General features: G+C 43.4%; 1 protein-coding gene across 4 annotated transcripts in view; it reads right to left on the reverse strand.

Annotated features, from left to right (window-relative positions):
- ebf3a (EBF transcription factor 3a) overlaps window positions 1–17686 on the reverse strand; it is a 60581-nt gene that overhangs the window by 20104 nt on the left and 22791 nt on the right. For 2 of the 4 annotated variants that reach the window (XM_026177801.2, XM_026177798.2), the window contains exons 7-11: window positions 13949–14030; window positions 8758–8875; window positions 6830–6960; window positions 6601–6727; window positions 2453–2541 (exon numbers count right to left, since the gene is read on the reverse strand). In XM_026177801.2, coding sequence (XP_026033586.1) covers window positions 2453–2541; window positions 6601–6727; window positions 6830–6960; window positions 8758–8875; window positions 13949–14030 — 547 coding nt within the window. Of the gene's footprint in view, window positions 1–2452; window positions 2542–6600; window positions 6728–6829; window positions 6964–8757; window positions 8876–13948; window positions 14031–17686 lie in introns of all 4 variants that reach the window. The other 2 variants (XM_026177799.2, XM_026177797.2) reach the window with 1 other exon arrangement.

Below are 17686 nucleotides of genomic sequence, written 5' to 3' on the forward strand. Positions count from 1 at the left end.
ACACAGGCACACACATACAAGTGCGTGTCTGTGTGTGTCTGTGACGGACAGCTAATGATGATGAATGCAGGGTCACTTGATCACCATGGAAACAGCTTTAACACTGAGGTTAGTGTGAACTGTCCTCAGTAATCCGGACTAACAGAGTGATCTCTCCTTCAAGCTGTGTGTTTCCTGTGTGTGTGTGTGTGAACTCCTGGCTCGTGCACATGCCTGTCACTGGGTTTGTGTGTTTCCGACCTCAACGTGTTTCGTGGCGTCCGTGCTGGGATGACTGACGGCAGCTGCCGCACATACCGACACTTTAAAGTTTAATCTTTGGCGTCGCTATGGCACCAAACCCAAACACCGTCCTTCTGTAGGGTCAGAAGCAGGTGTCACTCTCAGAAAATGTCTCTGTACTTTCTCACCTGCTCACGTTTGACGAGGACACAGAGGAAGTAGCTTTGCTTTCTGAAACCGACTGAATGGGACAGCGGCTTCTCTCAGCCCGCCATCTTTAGCCTCCACCTCAAAAACACAGAGCAAACTGACCTCCTACTGCTTCAAAGCTCAACAGGAAACTTCCTGGGAGCTGTTCACATACTTGTGAGCACACTTTGAACAGGTGTATCAAACAAAACTACAGTACAATCAACCAATCACAGGCTTCAGTGAGACTATCAGCAAACTTCTCTTTCATTCAGCACCAAATCACAGCAGCAGTCGCCTCCAGGTGCTTTATATTGTAGGGTAAAGACTCTACGATCATACAGAGAAACCCAACAATCATATGACCCCCTATGAGCAAGCACTTGGTGACAGCGGGAAGGAAGAAACCACCAGCAGAATACATCTGCACGTTTGACCACACATTCGATTTCTGTTCTTCATACTTAGTAGTTTAGTATCGCATGTCCTTCAGCCGGGCATGTGGCGGCTTCAGCGCCTACAGAGAGGGTTGGGTCGCGGGCCCTTTTTATAACTGCTTTTAAATCATTGTAACTTTGTCGCAGGTATATTTGTGTATCGAGGTAGCACCAAGTGTTCACAAGGCACCGCTGTTTGAACACACACAGGGAGATCAGCTCTGCCTCGGTGTTACCGTGTGTGCTTCGCCAGAACATGGTCCAGGTTTGCGACACAGGGGACCTGTGTTGACCTGTGTGATGTCATGAGTGCACAACCCGTCACACGTAAGCCCGACTCAGACGTCGCAGTCAGCCCCCCGAAACAGTCGGGATTATTTCCAGTTATTAGCGTTTCTGTGGTCAACAGTCACTCGGCTGCACGCTGAGCACAAGGCAGCGTGGGTAATTGAATAAAACCATTACAGATGAATTATTAAAGATGTGGTTTTCATTATGGAGCTAACAGCATGTCAGCTCACATCAGAGCAGCTGGAGGCTGAAAGCACACTAGAGAAATTCTCTTTCAACTACTGCAAGGTTGTTCATTAAACGAGGGGGTGAATAGAAGTGTCGGATAATTTCCATCAGCATCCTGCTTCTGGTCCGAATCTGGAGGATCCAGATTAGGCCTGATATATATAAACATCTTATCCTGGTTCCTCTAAACTGGACAGCTAATCCAGGATCAGGACAGCCTGACGATCCCAAACCTGCTTTACGAGTCATTATTGAAACACACACACACTGAACTGTTGACCTGAAGCAGCACAGCAGAGTTTTTAAATGTCCACCCTAAAGGGAAAACTGATTCTGTCTCTTTGCTTTGATTGTTTGAACCCATCAAATCTAAAATGGGTAAAAGATGTGAAAGTGTGAGCTTAAAAAGAAAAACTTTGGCCTCCACCGATGAGAAATGTGGGATGATTTTCAGAGTCTGATCGAAAACCTGTGAACTGGAAACTAAACAACATCCTCACAACAACGAACAGGAGTGGTAGCATAAAAGGAGAACATCATGGAAGCAGCTTCCTTCTTCAACAGACAAGCGCAGGACTCTTTGCTGGTTCTGACTGGAGCCAGCAGACTGTCCTCCAGATTCATTCACCCTGAGGGCGTTGGATCATGTTAACCTTTGCACCACTTTTCACCCCCCCGGGTGATAATTAACCCACAGAAGGGGAATGTGAAGGTTCCTGCTTCATTACAGATCGTTCACTGTCCAGCTGAATTTACCGTCAGCCTTTTCTCTGGAGCATCACACGTGTGGTAACGCGGTTCATGTGAACCAAATTCAGCCAAACCAGGACAAATGTGAAAGCTTTGAACAGATACTGGTGTCCAAACTACAGGTTTGATGAAAACTGTGTGTGTGTTAGAAGCTGCCAGTCGGTCTGAGTGGACACACAAAAACAAGTTAAACAGCAGAATCGGTGGATGCAGCTGATGATTATCAGGACTCTGAGCAGCCAACCAGAACGCAGACTGATGGAAAAAACACAGCGACAATAATCACTTATTCTGTGTGTTTGTATAAAACGATTGTGTGTCTGAGCGCGTCCTACCTTCGGCAGTCTCTCCGGGTCTCCGGGGTGGCGGGGGATGACCTTCTGTAACCTCTGGAAGCCGTAATCGATGGTAGGCTCATTCAACGCTGAGGAGGGAGCAGGTCTTTTCATTAGACACCTCACAACATTAATATCGTCACATTTGTTCACTAGTTAAACTTTTTAAAGCCCAAAAACGTGAAACTGTCAGCTGCTCAGACTGCCGTGGATAAGACGTGAGACACTCCTCTCGCATTACTCGCAGATTACATGTGAGCATTTTAGATTATTTCTGGATTAAACATGTAAGTCGTGCACAGAGAGAACAAAGGAAAAAATAAATGTCAATGAAAATACTCCAGAAAGTTTACGGGCCGATTGGATTAGAACGTCTGTACTGACCGACGGGAGGAAACACACGGAGGCGTCGTTGTCACGCTGATGGGACACCACACACTTCAGTTTGAACCGATAATTTATGCTGCTCTTTGTCAGGTGTAATAACTGCAGCCGTGCACATCGCGGCGAATCTGCAACCCTCAGACACGCCGAATCCATCAGACTTGTTCATTTTTTGTTTTCCCCTCCCCTCCTCTCTCCTCTAACATCATTTACAGTTTAAACTGGTTGGGAGGTGATAAATCAGAGCGTCAGTGAACGCAGCCGAGCACAGCCAGGACTCAGAGTGTGTGTGTGTGAAGTGCATGAATCATAATCCCGTCTTGGTTCAGCTGCATTTAACAAGCTTTAGACCGACTCTCCTATACATCAAACTGTGTGTGTGTTTGTGTGTGTGTGTGTTCAGTCCTTGAAGGCTCACAGGGCGTGACAGGCAGCAGTTATAAGAGTGTGTTAGCTCTCCAGATGTCTGTGTTATCTATAGTTGTGCGAGTGGCTGTGACCTTGTGTTGTTGACTGTTACACACTTTACTGTCACCTGTGTTTCTTCCACCTGCAGTCGGTCCGATTCCTCCTGGATCAAACCTGAATGCATCCTCGCTGCGTCTTTAAGGACACGTGTCCACATGCAATTTCAAACACACCCAGCAGAGCAGTAACACCTGATCATCAGGTAAAAGATGTCAGAGCAGAGTTACCACGATGAGAAGAAGAGACCACCTGAACCTGGCAGCGTTTTCCTCTTTAGCTGGCGGATCAGCGACTGTTCAGGACGCCACGTTTGGCGTGCAGCGGGGCTGGTGGTGATGCTGTGTGGCTGTTTTTAATGACCTGTTATTGCGTGTTTGTGTTGACGTGACTGTTTTATTCTTATGTGTTGTATTTCATTCGTATGAGGCTTTTACCTTGACAACTATAGGTCACGTGACCATGACTCCACATTCAGCCCAGAGTCCCTGAGACACCTGAGCTGCTAAAAACGCTGATGTCACGAATGAATGATGCTCTTGATTCATGTTTTCTGTCTTTATTCATATCTTCATGTTTCACTGCAGTTTAATAAACTCTGGAACACCTGAACAAACCAGCTGTCACTAAAGTCTTTATCTGATTGGCTAATTGTCTGAAATCAAGCGCTCTAATCAGGCACACCGGCAGACAGTGAAACCATCCAATCGATAAGTTGTGATGGAGCGTCCCCGTGGTAACTGCTGAACTGATCTGCTGTTTATATTGGCTGCCAATAAAGATTTGATGGCTTTGAATTGATCAGACACGACACCGAGCGAGGATCTGTCAGTCCCGGCTATCTGAGGAGACGCTTCGGCTCCGCCCTCAGCGCTGAGTGAGTCGTCAGTAATCGTGCGCAGGCTGGCAGCGTTTTATGCTCCTGTCAGGTGTGTACACCTGTCAAACATCAGCACAGCTTTATTTGTTTTTGGTGCTTCTGTCTGCCTGACAGAGCTCATTCATTTGGATGAGGAGACGTTCATCTCGATGATAAACTGAACCTGAAGAAATGTTGGCACTGTTGCGGCTCAGCTGCACGAATGACGTGTTTTACTGTGAAACAACAGTCCTGATTTATTTTGTATGTATTCGTTGACTTTAATAAGTGAGTTTTACTGTCAGACAGTTCAGGCTGCAGTGTCTGCAGAACAGGACGTCGATTCAGATAAGACGAGAAGCTCGGAGCGATCGACACGTGTAGACTGAGGCGCTGCAATTCCCTCACACTCAGGTCTGACCAGCAGGGTTCGCTCTGTGTGTGTGTGTGTGTGTGTGTGTGTGTGTGTGTGTGTGTGTGTGTGTGTGTGTGTGTGTGTGTGTGTGTGTGTGTGTTAGACATCTTTGTGAGGGCAGAAAAGTAGCTTACTACTATACTTGTGGGGACCAACAGTCACTTATGGGGACAAAATACCTGTTTGAAGACATTTTTGAGGCTCAAAATGTGGTTTTAGTGTCAGGGTTACAGTTAGGATATGAAAACGTGTGTGTGTGTGTGTGTGTGTGTGTGTGTGTGTGTGTGTGTGTGTGTGTGTGTGTGTGTGTGTGTGTCACTGTGTGTGTGTGTGTGTGTGTATGTGAGGGTGTTAAGGAAGTGAAAATCTGAAGGCGGGTCAGACAGGAGGCGTTGGAGCGATCAATACTTTGAGATCGATACTCATGGAAATTGCATGACTGCTGACGCCGTGTGTCTGCCTGAGCGCACACATTACCACAGAGAGAAACCATAACGAGCGGAGTGGTGTCGTTTATGTGCATCGGCGGGGTTTCCACCATTGATCTGCTCTACTTTACTCACGTACTTCACACGTACATCCAGCCGTGCATGTGATAAAGATAAGCTGTACGTCTATGTTCGTGTGTCATTGTTTTAAATGATTTCACCCACTGAGGACGGGTAATGTTAGGTAATCCCCCAACATTATGGTACTTGCTCCTTTAGTAAATACTCACATTATTCACGACATTCCTTTAACAGCTCAACGATTAGCTGGTTGCTTTTTGCACTACCATCTTATTTATTCATAATTTATTTATATACTTAAGAAAATTATTTTTTATAAATTGTACTCTGTGACATGAAAACCCTAATCTGATCGAATTTTATGGAAAAACTTCAGTCTGAGAAATATTACATTTAAATGACATTTATTCAAGTTAAATATGATATTAGATCTTGTGCCAGCGCTTCTCATTTATGTGTTGATCTGCCTCATGCAGAAAAACTTGACTGAGACCTGCTACCTGAGGAGGAGGTCTGTATTATTCAACATCACTTCCTGTTTTCTTTCCCCCAGTGCAAAGCAGGCAGTGCAGGGTGGAGGTGGTGGATCCCTCTGATCTGCTGAGGTATGAAAGCAGCTGCTGTGTGAACATGTGACTCGCATAAGTGAGTGTCAGTGTGAGGTCATTAACGTAAAGGTCCAGAGATGTTTCGGGTTAATGGGATTTGAATGTGTATAATTACTGCAATGCAGCATGAACGGAGATAAAAGAAACATAAAGAGAGAGGAGAGGAGGATATAAGGACACATGGAGAGAAGAAATGTTCTCCAGTCTGACAACAAATAGAGAAAGAAAGCTGGAGCAGTATTAATGACAGATGTTACCTGCACCTGCAGCGGTTCAGATGTTTGACCATCAGAATTTATTTAAAACTTATTACTGACTCATGTGAGTGCTGTGTGAAGTCAGGGTTGTTTTGTGGTTAGACTGGCCCATCGTGGCAGACAGGCCTCTCCTCTGCCTGTTTCTAAGTCACTCCTGAGAACCACCTCTTGACCCTGACCTTTGACACCCCGTGAGATGTTGGTTTTAGTTGATTCTATGCTGTTTTATCTTGTTTTCTTGTTTAATATGGGGCTGTTTTAATTTCTATGTATTACGTGGTTTATTTATTTATTTTTGCTGTTTTCTTTTATTCTTTTTTTTTTCACTTATTTTCTGTACAGCACTGTGCTGGCTATGTTAGAGTGCTTTATAAATAAAATTGGACTGGAAAAATAAAGCCAAAATTAGATGACCTCTAAATAATAAAAATAGAAAGTGTGAGACCACAGATCTTCCTTATTTAACTTATACATAAGCTTCATTTTCTTCTTCGTGATTTCTGCGTGTTTGAGTCTAAAAGAACATTCTTTAAGTCTGGAAATAAAGCTTTGTTTTAAAAAGGTGCCCAAATATCCCACCTGGTGCCTCCTGCTAGAGGACACTGGTAAAATGTGGTGTTATCCAATCAGATGATCAGGAGCTGTCCTTACCTGTATAGACGAAGCGTCCCGGCGCTCCTTTACAGAACTGTTTGGACTTGTAGGACAGCGTGACCTCGACGACTCCGGGGATGTGCCGGGGCGGAGTCTGGACTCGGATAGCGTGAGGGGTTATCAGCTGGAGAGAGAAATAATAAGAGTCATCGTTGTTGTATTGACACACACAATACACAATGTTTGCTATATCGATCAATTATCCAACTGATCACATGGGTATTACCTCGCTCCACACCAACATGGTGCCAAAGACGACCTGAAGGCCATCAAAGAAGTTGTCGCCAATGAGGATGACGGTGGCGCCGCCCGTCGTCCACCCCTCGCTGGGACTTATGGCTTTAATGCAGGGAGTGGCTGCTGGACGAGAGACACCAAGAGACACAGAGGGAGAGAGAGAGAGACAGAAGTGTTAGGGTCTCATTAACTGAAGCTGCAGTTCCTCTAGTGTCCAGCAGAGGTTCCAGCAGGGAATCACTGCCACAGAGCTCCATGTTAAAACGTTATAGCACAAATGAACCACAGATGCTCAGAAAACAGAGGCCTGGAGCCCTGATTGGCTTTTATTAGGAATCCCAGTGTGAGCCACAGCCAATCAGAGAAGAGAAACTACATTTCAACTCCTGAAAAGCAGCCTCCGCACACATTATTTCAACATCCTGCATCAAAACATCCACATTTTAAACCAGCGCTGCGGGCCTGTCTGTGAACACTCAGTCTCTTTCATGACCTCTCCGAGGGGTCCAGGCCCACAGGTTGAGAAACATTGAGCTACATTACTACAGAACTGAAGGTCACACACACACACGCACACATAATGTTAATTGGGTCGTGGCTTTTATCCGCTTTAGCTTAGTTCACTCCAATAACACACACACACACACTCAGACAGACACACACAGACACACACATATTCAGCCGGTAATGACTACTTCTCTCTCGTCTTTCAAGTGCGGCTGCAGATTAATTATAAAGTGAAATGAAAGTACCGTGTGTGTGTGTGTGTGTGTGTGTGTGTGTGTGTGTGTGTGTGAGTGTGTGTGTGTGTGTGTGTGTGTGTGTGTGTGTGTGTGTGTGTGTGTGTGTGTGAGTGTGTGTGTGTGTGTGTGTGTGTGTGTGTGTGTGTGTGTGTGTGTGTGTGTGAGAGAGAGAGAGGTAGGGCAGCTAATCTCATCACTTGATGACTTGAAATGGCATTATAGCACCTGACCTCTCTTCTATTCGATGCGATTCTGTGAGCTGGCGTCAGGTGCAGACCTTCTGTGACGCTCCTGCGCTGTCGCTTCATGTTTTAGAAATAGAAAAATAAATCTGTTATAAAGTGACCCAAACGTTACTGACCATCACACCCTGAGAGTCACACACTGTGGCCGGGCTGTTCTGTCATCAGGGATGAGGGTGTGTTTGTAACACGCGTGCGTTTCACTCATCTGCAGTCGAGTCCACCTGGTCCTGAGTTTCCGCTGCATTCTCAGGAAACCGATCTAATATTTAAACACACGTCTGTTCGTAGAGCAACACAATGAGTGAACTCCGGCGGTGTTTTATTTTAGACGTGGAGAACATGGTGCATGGACGGCGACTTCCTGTGTGAGACGGTGGATCTGAGGTGGAGTGGGTGGCTGGGTGAACTCGCAGGTTTGAAAGCGTTCACGGCACGGAGGTAAGTGTGCAGAAATAACCGAGCGCAGAGCTGAAAATGAGCGAGAGCTCAAGCCCACGGGACATCCCCTCGCTTTGACTGGGAGGGGTGGTTTCCATGGTAACTGTCTTTAATTAGGAGGGCAATTAAAGAGGTTGAACGGCCCGCGAAAAGACACTCAGTCACACACATGCACGCATAGATACACACTGTCCTCTCTGGGGACCCTGAAGCGTCTGGTCTTCCTACCCACAATCCACTAGGCTGATTTCTCTGCAAAGAGCAAATTACACTCGTCTCTCTGCAACTGTCGGATCTCCTACACCAGTCAGACCAGTGACAGAGCTCTCAGTACAGGAGCTGACTGTGATCGGTGGACTCTGAAACTCTGACAGGAAGTTCTCCTTTGAGCACGCCCAGCCTGTCGCCATGTTTGGATGAAAGGTTGGCACTTGTTCATCAGCTCCACTATCTGAGTGAGGGGTGCAAAAAAGAGTTAAAAAGAAGCGTACCCTCAGACGGGTCCAGTCTCCGCGCCCGGCGGCCATGTTTGGAGTTGTTGTGCACGAACATGTTGTCGGAGACGGCGAGAACGTGACCATCCACATTCACCGTCGTTGACACAACCACCTGCAGAGACACAGCCAAAAACATTTAATCATGACAGCAGGAAAAGAACAGAAACACTGGTGATGTCACACTCAGTGTTGGGGAGTAACGGAGTACATGCACTGCCGTTACGTATTTAAAATACAAAATATGAGTAACTGTATTCAGTTATAGTTACATGTTAGGCTATGCTCTCTCTATTTTTGGTTTCCACGCTGGTGAAAACCCAAACAAAACACGCATTAAGAGGCTCAAATGCACGAGTCTCAATCTCACGGCTCATAATGACGTGAAGAAATGTTTTTGACGAGCCCAGCTGTGAGTAAGCTGTTAAGACTCGACTACGCTGTGTTCATGTTTTCCTCTGAAACAATAAGCTCCGTTGCAGCAGTCTTTCAACGCCTCTCTCTGTCTAAAACTTGACCCAGACAACAAAGTAAAGCTAGTTTTCAGCTACGAGCCCGACACGAACCCGGCGTATTAGCCAGAGGTCCCTTTACTACGGTTCGGAGCCGCAGACCTGTTTTATATACGCGTGGAATAGTTTTCTATACGAGATCGCTGCAAAAAGTGCAGCCTTACCTAATGTCCACCTACTGTTACTCATTTATATTAAGATTTAAACATCTAGCTGGTGTTGGTGTGGAGAGTAACCTTCAGTAATAGTAATAAATCACACAGCAATAGGATGTAGTTGTAAACAGCATGATAATATATTAAGTAATCCAAAGTATTCAGAATACGTTACTCTCACTGAGTAACGTAATGGAATACGTTACAAAATACATTTTGGGCCATGTAATCTGTAATCTGTGGTGGAATACATTTTGAAAGTAACCTTCCCAACACTGGTCACACTGATGATGTCACCGTCAGACATTATTTCCTCTTTAATTAAAGGCTTCTAAAACAAAATTAAGATTTCATAATGAGGAGGCAACAAACTGTAAACTCTATGCTTTGATATTTCTTTGACCTCTGACCTGATGAAAGTTTGTGGAACACTCTAAACGAGCCGCAAACAGGATGAGTATAAAGTGTTTGAACACAGGAAATAAAATGATGTGACAAATGTAAAAAGGTTCATTGTCTGAATGAACCCGCCTTCTTTATGATGTCACTGCCAGGTGCCAGGTTGTGGCCATTCATCATCTGTGGCTGGTTGCCGTGGCGAGGTTGTTGCCGTTGATCCATGGCGACGGAGCAGAAGGTCACGCTGAGAGCGAGTAGAAGTGTCCTCTGTCGCCACAGTGGCTAACCAGCACATCCTTCACCCTGCTGTCACCACGACAACCACACACGAGTACACACCTGACTTCACCTGTCTCCGTCCTCCTCTCTCTCCTCCTGCAGCTCGCTTGGCCCGTCTCCCCCCTCCCCCTGCCCCGCTGCTTTAAGTGGACTTAACATCCTGTCAGCGTGGCCAGCGCGGCGTGGCGGCGAGTGTGTGTGTTACTGTGTGTGTGTGTGCGTGAAGCTGTGAGACAACGAGCAGACGGAGGAGAGAGGCAGTTTCCTCGAATGACACGTCTCCTCTCTTTCAGCAGCAGCGAAGCTTCGTGAGTAAAATCTGTGGCAGCTGGATAGTGTAGTGATAAGACCACACACCTTTGGAGTGGAAGCTGCAAGTTCGATTCTATCCCAGCATCCAGTCAAGGTCCTGGGTAGGCCCCCCGTGCCAAACACCAAGCCCTACGTCTGCAGCTCGGACATGACACATTTCTCCGTATGACTGTGTGTGTTATCAATAAAGCTTGTTTCTTTCTTCCTGAGTGAATATCACCTGCTCTGCAAGCTGATTGGCTGGTCAGGTGGACAGTAGGTGTAGGGCATCTCCTTCCTGTAAAAACACATCTGTGGGATGAAGCTCCAGAGCTTTCTGAGGCTTTGAAGCTTAAACATTAGCAGGCTTCTCAGACTCCTTGGATACCCTGTTACTACGATAACCTCACAGCAGCCATATTAGCAGTTCGCAGCTAAACCCACCTGTCAGTCGAAGAGGCCAAGTTATAAAACATCTTCCCCCCTGCAGCTGTTACGAGGGGGGAAATAATCTATAGAGACCAACCCAGAGGTTGTTTCTCAATATGCATACTTGCATGTACTCGTGTGTACTTGTCTGGGCTTGTTGAAGCCAAGTATCCCAGAATGCATTTCGTCTAAAACTGAAAATCAGAGAGACTTTATTAAGCCCAGAGGGAAAGTGGCAACAGTGGATGACCGTGGCAAAGACTCTAAGTAAAGTTTGAAATATTACTTTTTCTGTATCACAACTTTAAAGATGTTTAAAGATGTAGACGTGTAAAGTTAAATATCGTTTATCGAGACATTGCCCGTTTACAAAAGTGCTCCAACATTTTCAGAGATGTCAGCTGACCGGGAGGTCGAGGCTCGTGAGAAACGCCTGAATCACGGCACTCGCTTTCGCCACCCAGTGGAAATTAAGCATGAGATGAAATTCACTTTGATGATCCATGGTTCATGTTTGGCTTATTTCAGTGTTTTATTTGTTCCTGAGCAAGTTACTTTGATTAAAGTTCAGCTTTATAACTGCATCGTTGTATTTAACTTTAATGTCTCACTGGAGAGCTGCCAGTATATTTGGAAATCAATCTTTGGCCCGTCTTTATTCTCTGGTGTAAAAATGTGCTGACTCTGAGTTAACACTAACAGATATTTTCATCCTGTTGTTCCAAACGCAGCATTCTCCTGGACTTCCTCGTGAACTTACGAGGTAGGAACTAGCGCGCTTGCTTACTGAGTAATGGCCGGTTTGTGTATCAGCCATGTACATGTACTGACTGACTGCTGCCTCTGCTGGATGCCAGAGGAACTGCAGGTTTGAAGCTCTTGGTCCCACAGACCGAGCTGGTGTAACCGACAACAGGCTGCTGGTGTTGTCTTGTTGTTTCTGGGTTCCTGTGATTGGCAGTGAACACCTGTACACCTGTGATATGGCAGGTGAACAGGTAACAGCGCGGTGAAGGAGACGCTATGTGAACCTGACATTTCTTAGGGTCTGTACTGACTTTCCTCCGAGCGACAGGTCGCAGAAGTTTCTTTTCTTTAATGGTGTCGCCGTTTTTTTCGTCAGCTGTTGGTGCTGCAGACATCGACGGACTCATCAACGTGTTGATGTGTTTGACGTAATGCAGCAACTTTTTAGAAACATGTTCATCACATAAATCGCATGCTGTCAGCTCATTCCATGTTTTCCTTACATAATAACATCAAAGTTTTTGTTTACTTTCTGCAGATTTGAAGGTATTCGTTTTTTTTCAAATATGTGTTTATGTTTTATGGCTCCTCCTCTCTCCTCCCACCTCCTGCTGGCTTCAGCTGCTCTTTTGGACCGTAACGGTACGATGGGTCTGATCAATAATGAGGATCCATCATGGGGCTCTTCTTCCTGATAAGCGGTGCTCGTTGTTAAGTGTCTGATGAATGAAGCTCTCGTGGTTGAGGGTGTTTAACTGCGGGGCGCCTGTATTTGCGCACTCAGTTAATCTGAGCTTCATGAAGGCGCTCGGGGTCAGCAGGCTCTCCCTGAGACGCAACACAGAGGGTCACAGCAGCTTTACTGCCTCCTTTATATTTACTGAGATCGTGAATGAAACATTTTTATGCTGCTGTAAATCCAGAGCAGCATTTTGATCTTTTCTTTTACTGAGTGTCTGCACGGACACACAGCTACGCTTTCAAACATACCAACATCAAATCAATATTATAACACACACAACATGCAAAGACCCCACACAAACATAAGTATCGCTATAAAATAGTGGGAAAAGAAAATAATAATAATAAAAATAATAATAATGAATAACTGCTATGACCGTCTGTCTTTTAGTGCAAGTATTTAGATTTCATGATTATTTTCTTTGTTCCCTGATTGCAAAGACTTTGAGGATCAATGTAATAAAAACACATCAATGACACATTCTACTGTGTGTTGGTTTAGTGCTCAGGGTGACGGCTCAGACCCTACAGTGTGGAGCACATTTCTACTACAGAAAGGTTTTATGATTTGATGCTCTGAAGCACCACTGATAAATGCAGCTTACGTGGGCTATTACGCCCTCACGTCTTTTAAAACTCTATTGTGGTAGCCGTGGTGATAAACATCTGCAGATACCCTCAACATCTGGAGCTTCTGATGCTTTCAGGCAGCTCCGGGTGGGAGATTTTGTTTGGTGGGGCTTCATGTTTGAGAAGCTTCTGGTTTCTTTCTCTTACCAGCATCAGACATGGACAGGCCGACTCTGATCCAGCAGCGATCATTAAGAACAAACTCTCATTCTCATGAACGAGTGTTCCTCTGCAACATCAGGTTCTTTGTTCTCCACCAGTTCTACTTATCAAAGGATTATTTATTTTTAAAGTTTCATTATTGATGAGTGAACGTCGAGTTATCCTGTCTGTACTGGCGTGATTGTGACTGACACTTACTACCATGTTACTGCTTTTGACAGGAAGCTTGAATTTAATCATTTAACACTTCATTCAGACACCAAACAGATGCTGAACACAAATAATTGGAAGGATGGACAGACAGACGTCTCTGATGACCTCTCATATTTTATCTCCAAAGCAATAAGCCTTGGGCTGCCCTGCTGCAATGCATTATGGGATCATCCACAGCCATGTCCTGCCCTTTAGGGAAATGAATTCATCTGTGTGTGTGTGTGTGTGTGTGTGTGTGTGTGTGTGTGTGTGTGTGTGTGTGTGTGTGTGTGTGTGTGTGTGAGAGTGTGTGTGTGAGAGTGTGTGTGTGTGTGTGTGTGTGTGTGTGTGTGAGAGTGTGTGTGTGTGTGTGTGAGAGTGTGTGTGTGTGAGAGTGTGTGTGTGTGTGTGTGTGTGTGTGTGAGAGTGTGTGTGTGTGAGAGTGTGTGAGAGTGTGTGTGTGTGTGTGTGTGTGTGAGAGTGTGTGTGTGTGTGTGTGTGTGTGTGTGTGTGAGAGTGTGTGTGTGTGAGTGTGTGTGTGTGTGTGTGTGTGTGTGTGTGTGTGTGAGAGTGTGTGTGTGTGTGTGTGTGTGTGAGAGTGTGTGTGTGTGTGTGTGTGTGTGTGTGTGTGTGTGTGTGTGTGTGCTTTACCTGAAATCGCCTCATGTCTCGTGGGTTTCCTGCATTTTTCAGGCAGTTCTGGTTACACTTCAGAAAAAACTTGAGGAAAAACCTGCAAACACACAGATGAGGTGTGATCAGGGCTGATTGTATATCTATTAACCAGTAATAGACACACACACACACACACACTAAGATCAAACTGGATGATGTGCTGTACACAAATGTGAAGCTGGGAGGAGGAGTGCTCTACTGGAAACCATCTCACAGGTTAAGATCAAAAGGCTGGAGCTGTTTGGAGTGCACGCTGTTTGATCAACATTTTACTTCTACGTCAAACAATATTCAAGAGTAAATGATGTGATAGTGACGGGACTGGAAACCAAGCATCAGACATGCACGGGTAGCAGCGTCAGAGAGAGGGGAGCCACCCGAGCAGGAGCTACGCTCTTTGGAAGAGCAGGTGACGGCATCTTCAAAAGCAAGGGTATCGAAATGGACAGTAAAAATATTGAGGGATGCCATCCTCTCCCAAGGAAAAACAAAAATCAAATACCTGCCATTATCATACGTTTTGTAAATAGAAAACAGAAAAAAGAACTGCTCAAGCAAGGAAGAAAGCGTACAAATGTTTATTTAAACGAACACCTAATCAAGAAAAATGCTGACACTGCAAGACAAGCAAGAATATTAAGAAAACAGAAGAAAATACAGTGACCTTGGACGTCAGACTGTAAAATATTCATTGAGTTAAATGGAAGACCAGAGCAGGTTCTAGTCATCAAAGAGATGACACACCTACAAAGATAAAACTGATAAGTCAGAATGCAAAGCAGTGCTAAATATGATGGGACCGTCCAAGTGCACAACCAACGCAGATGTCTGACAGTTTTCAACTAACAACTCATAGATATTGACAATAGGACATTAATGTATGACAGCAACACAGATCCTGATTGTAATGTCTTTAACAATAAGACAAATGAATGCAATTATTACACAAACGAGCAATTTAAAAAGAAAATCAAGGTAGAACAGGGTACAACAACGGTTCACTTTAATAGTCAAAGCTTATATGCAAACTTTCAATCCATCAAAGAAAACATAACACAGTTTAAACAGCCATTCAAGGTGATGGGGTTAGGGTAGGCTTTATAACCTTCACCCATATCAGAGACCTGGATAACTCCTGGAAAAGAAGAAGACTTTAAAATAAATGGATATGAATTCCTTCATGTAGACAGGATCAACAAGAAAGGAGGTGGGGTGGCACTTTACATTGATAAAAACCTAAAGTACAAAAGAATGGGAAGAACGACGACTGTTATTGATAACAGTGTATGGAAAAAAGGAAAAACCTAATTGTCAGTTGTATTTACAGAACACCAGGATCTAAGATTGAGATATTCAAGGATAATATGGAGGACTTATTTACAAATATAAAGCAGAAAAGAGTGTTTATCTGTGGGGACTTAATATTGACTCATAATAAGAGTACAGCAGAATTTATTGACTCCATGTACAGTATCGGTTTATTTCCGCTGATAACAAGACCGACCAGAATAACATCTCACTGCACGACTCTATTAGATAATATATTTACAAATATAATAGAAGAAAATATAAAAAGTGGGCTATTAGTCAATGATATAAGTGACCATTTACCAGTCTTTGCATCTTATAATTGCCATTATAAAGTGAACAACGATGGACACGAGATTATTTACAAAAGAATAAGAACAGAGAAGATGTTAAACTGTCTTAGAAATGAACTTTTAAAGCAAGATTGGAATATTGTGTATGAACAAACAGAAGTTAATAAAGCTTACGAAGAATTTTTAAGAACATTTAACACATTACTTGATAAAAACTGCCCAGTAATTGAAATCAACAGGAAACACAACTATGCAGGAAGACCATGGATGACTAAAGGACTACAAAATGCCAGCAAAACAAAGAATAGCCTATATCGAGAATTCATAAAAAAGAGAACAATAGAAACTGAAAGGAAGTATAAAACTTACAAAAATAAATTAACTAATATAATGAGATCCTGTAAAAGAGAGTATTTCATTAAAAGGTTAGAACACAATAAAGATAACACAAGAGATATATGGAATGTATTAAACAGTATAATCAAAGATGAATCAAGGAATAATGATTACCCTGGATCATCACTTTACAAACTATAGACCAGTGTCAATACTCTCCCAGTGCTCTAAGATACTGGAAAAACTCTTCATAAAAAGATTTGACAGTTTTGTGGAAAAATATGAATTACTGACAGATAGTGAGTTTGGGTTCAGAAGCAACAGGTCAACAGCTTTGGCACTGATAGATTTAATGGAAGAGATAACAGAACGTGTGGACAATAAGAGGTACGCACTCGTTTTCTTACATCTAAAGGCGTTTGATGCTGTTAATCATGAAATTCTAATAACAAACTGGAAAGGTGTGGGTAGGGGAGTGGTTTTGGACTGGGTAAAAAGCTATGTAGGGAATAGGCAACAATATGTACAAATAAATGAATATAAATCTAATTTGATGGATATAGCTTGTGGAGTACCTCAAGGTTCAGTACTGGGTCCAAAAATGTTTATTATGTACTTAAATGATATCTGCAGAGTATCGCAGATTTTAAAGGTTGTAATATTTGCAGATGACACAAATATACTGTGTTCAGGTGGGGAGTTGCCACAGGTTTTGAGGATGATCACACAGGAATTAACGATATTAAAGAAGTGCTTTGATATAAATAAATTATCATTGAATCTCGATAAAACCAAATTTATGTTGTTTGGAAAGCAAAAGAAAAACATCAAAGCAGTAATATGTGTTGACAATGTATATTTAGAAAGAATAAATGAAATGAAATATCTTGGTGTGATCATTGACCACGAGCTGGAAGCCACACAGCACTGATGCTCGGGGGAAACTGGCACGGGGCCGTCGTGGGGAACACAAAGCACATGTTGGATCAGAAAGCCCTGCACATTTTATACTGTGCTTTACTACTGCTGTATATGAGCTACTGTGTCGAGGTCTGGGGAAACATACAAGAGTAACACACAAACAATAACTATAATACAGAAAAGGGCCATCAGATTAATAATAATGTGGGTACAGGGACCATTGATCTGTTATTGTATATTTTACACATGTTTGTATGGGATATTGTATTTGTTTTAAATGTTATATACCTATGTGGTATGTGACTTTTGTTGCTATGATGCCAGGTCTCTCTTGGAAATGAGATTTTTAATCTCAATGAGATTTTTTACCTGGATAAATAAAGGATTAATAATACAAATGCACTCTTTGTCAAAATGCAAGCTTTTAAATTCCAAGAGTTGGTGAAGCTTAAAACAGCGCAAATAATACATAAAGTAAGAAATAAATTGCTTCCAAAAGAAATCTGTAAATTGTTCATAGAAAGAGACGGTGGGTATAACTTAAGAGGGAAGTGGAATTTAAAAATACAAAGTGCTAGAACAACTTTAAGAACGATGTCTATCTCAGTTGCAGGAGTTAAATTATGGAGCAGACTAACTGAAGAAATAAAAGACAGTAAAAACATAAAACTGGGTTAAACCAGGACGGTGATGTTGCTGGTAATGGTGTTGTTGTTCTTTTTGGTTTTTTGTTTGTTTGTTTGTTTGTTTGTTTGTTTTTCCATAACTTGTGAATCTGCAAATTTACACATTGTGTCTTTTTCATATGAAAGAAACTGTACTGTGGTGGGGCTTGATTATTTCTTGTTTTTGATTT

This window comes from Astatotilapia calliptera, chromosome 8, assembly GCF_964374335.1.
Source record: "Astatotilapia calliptera chromosome 8, fAstCal68.1, whole genome shotgun sequence".
NCBI classification, from domain to species: domain Eukaryota; kingdom Metazoa; phylum Chordata; class Actinopteri; order Cichliformes; family Cichlidae; genus Astatotilapia; species Astatotilapia calliptera.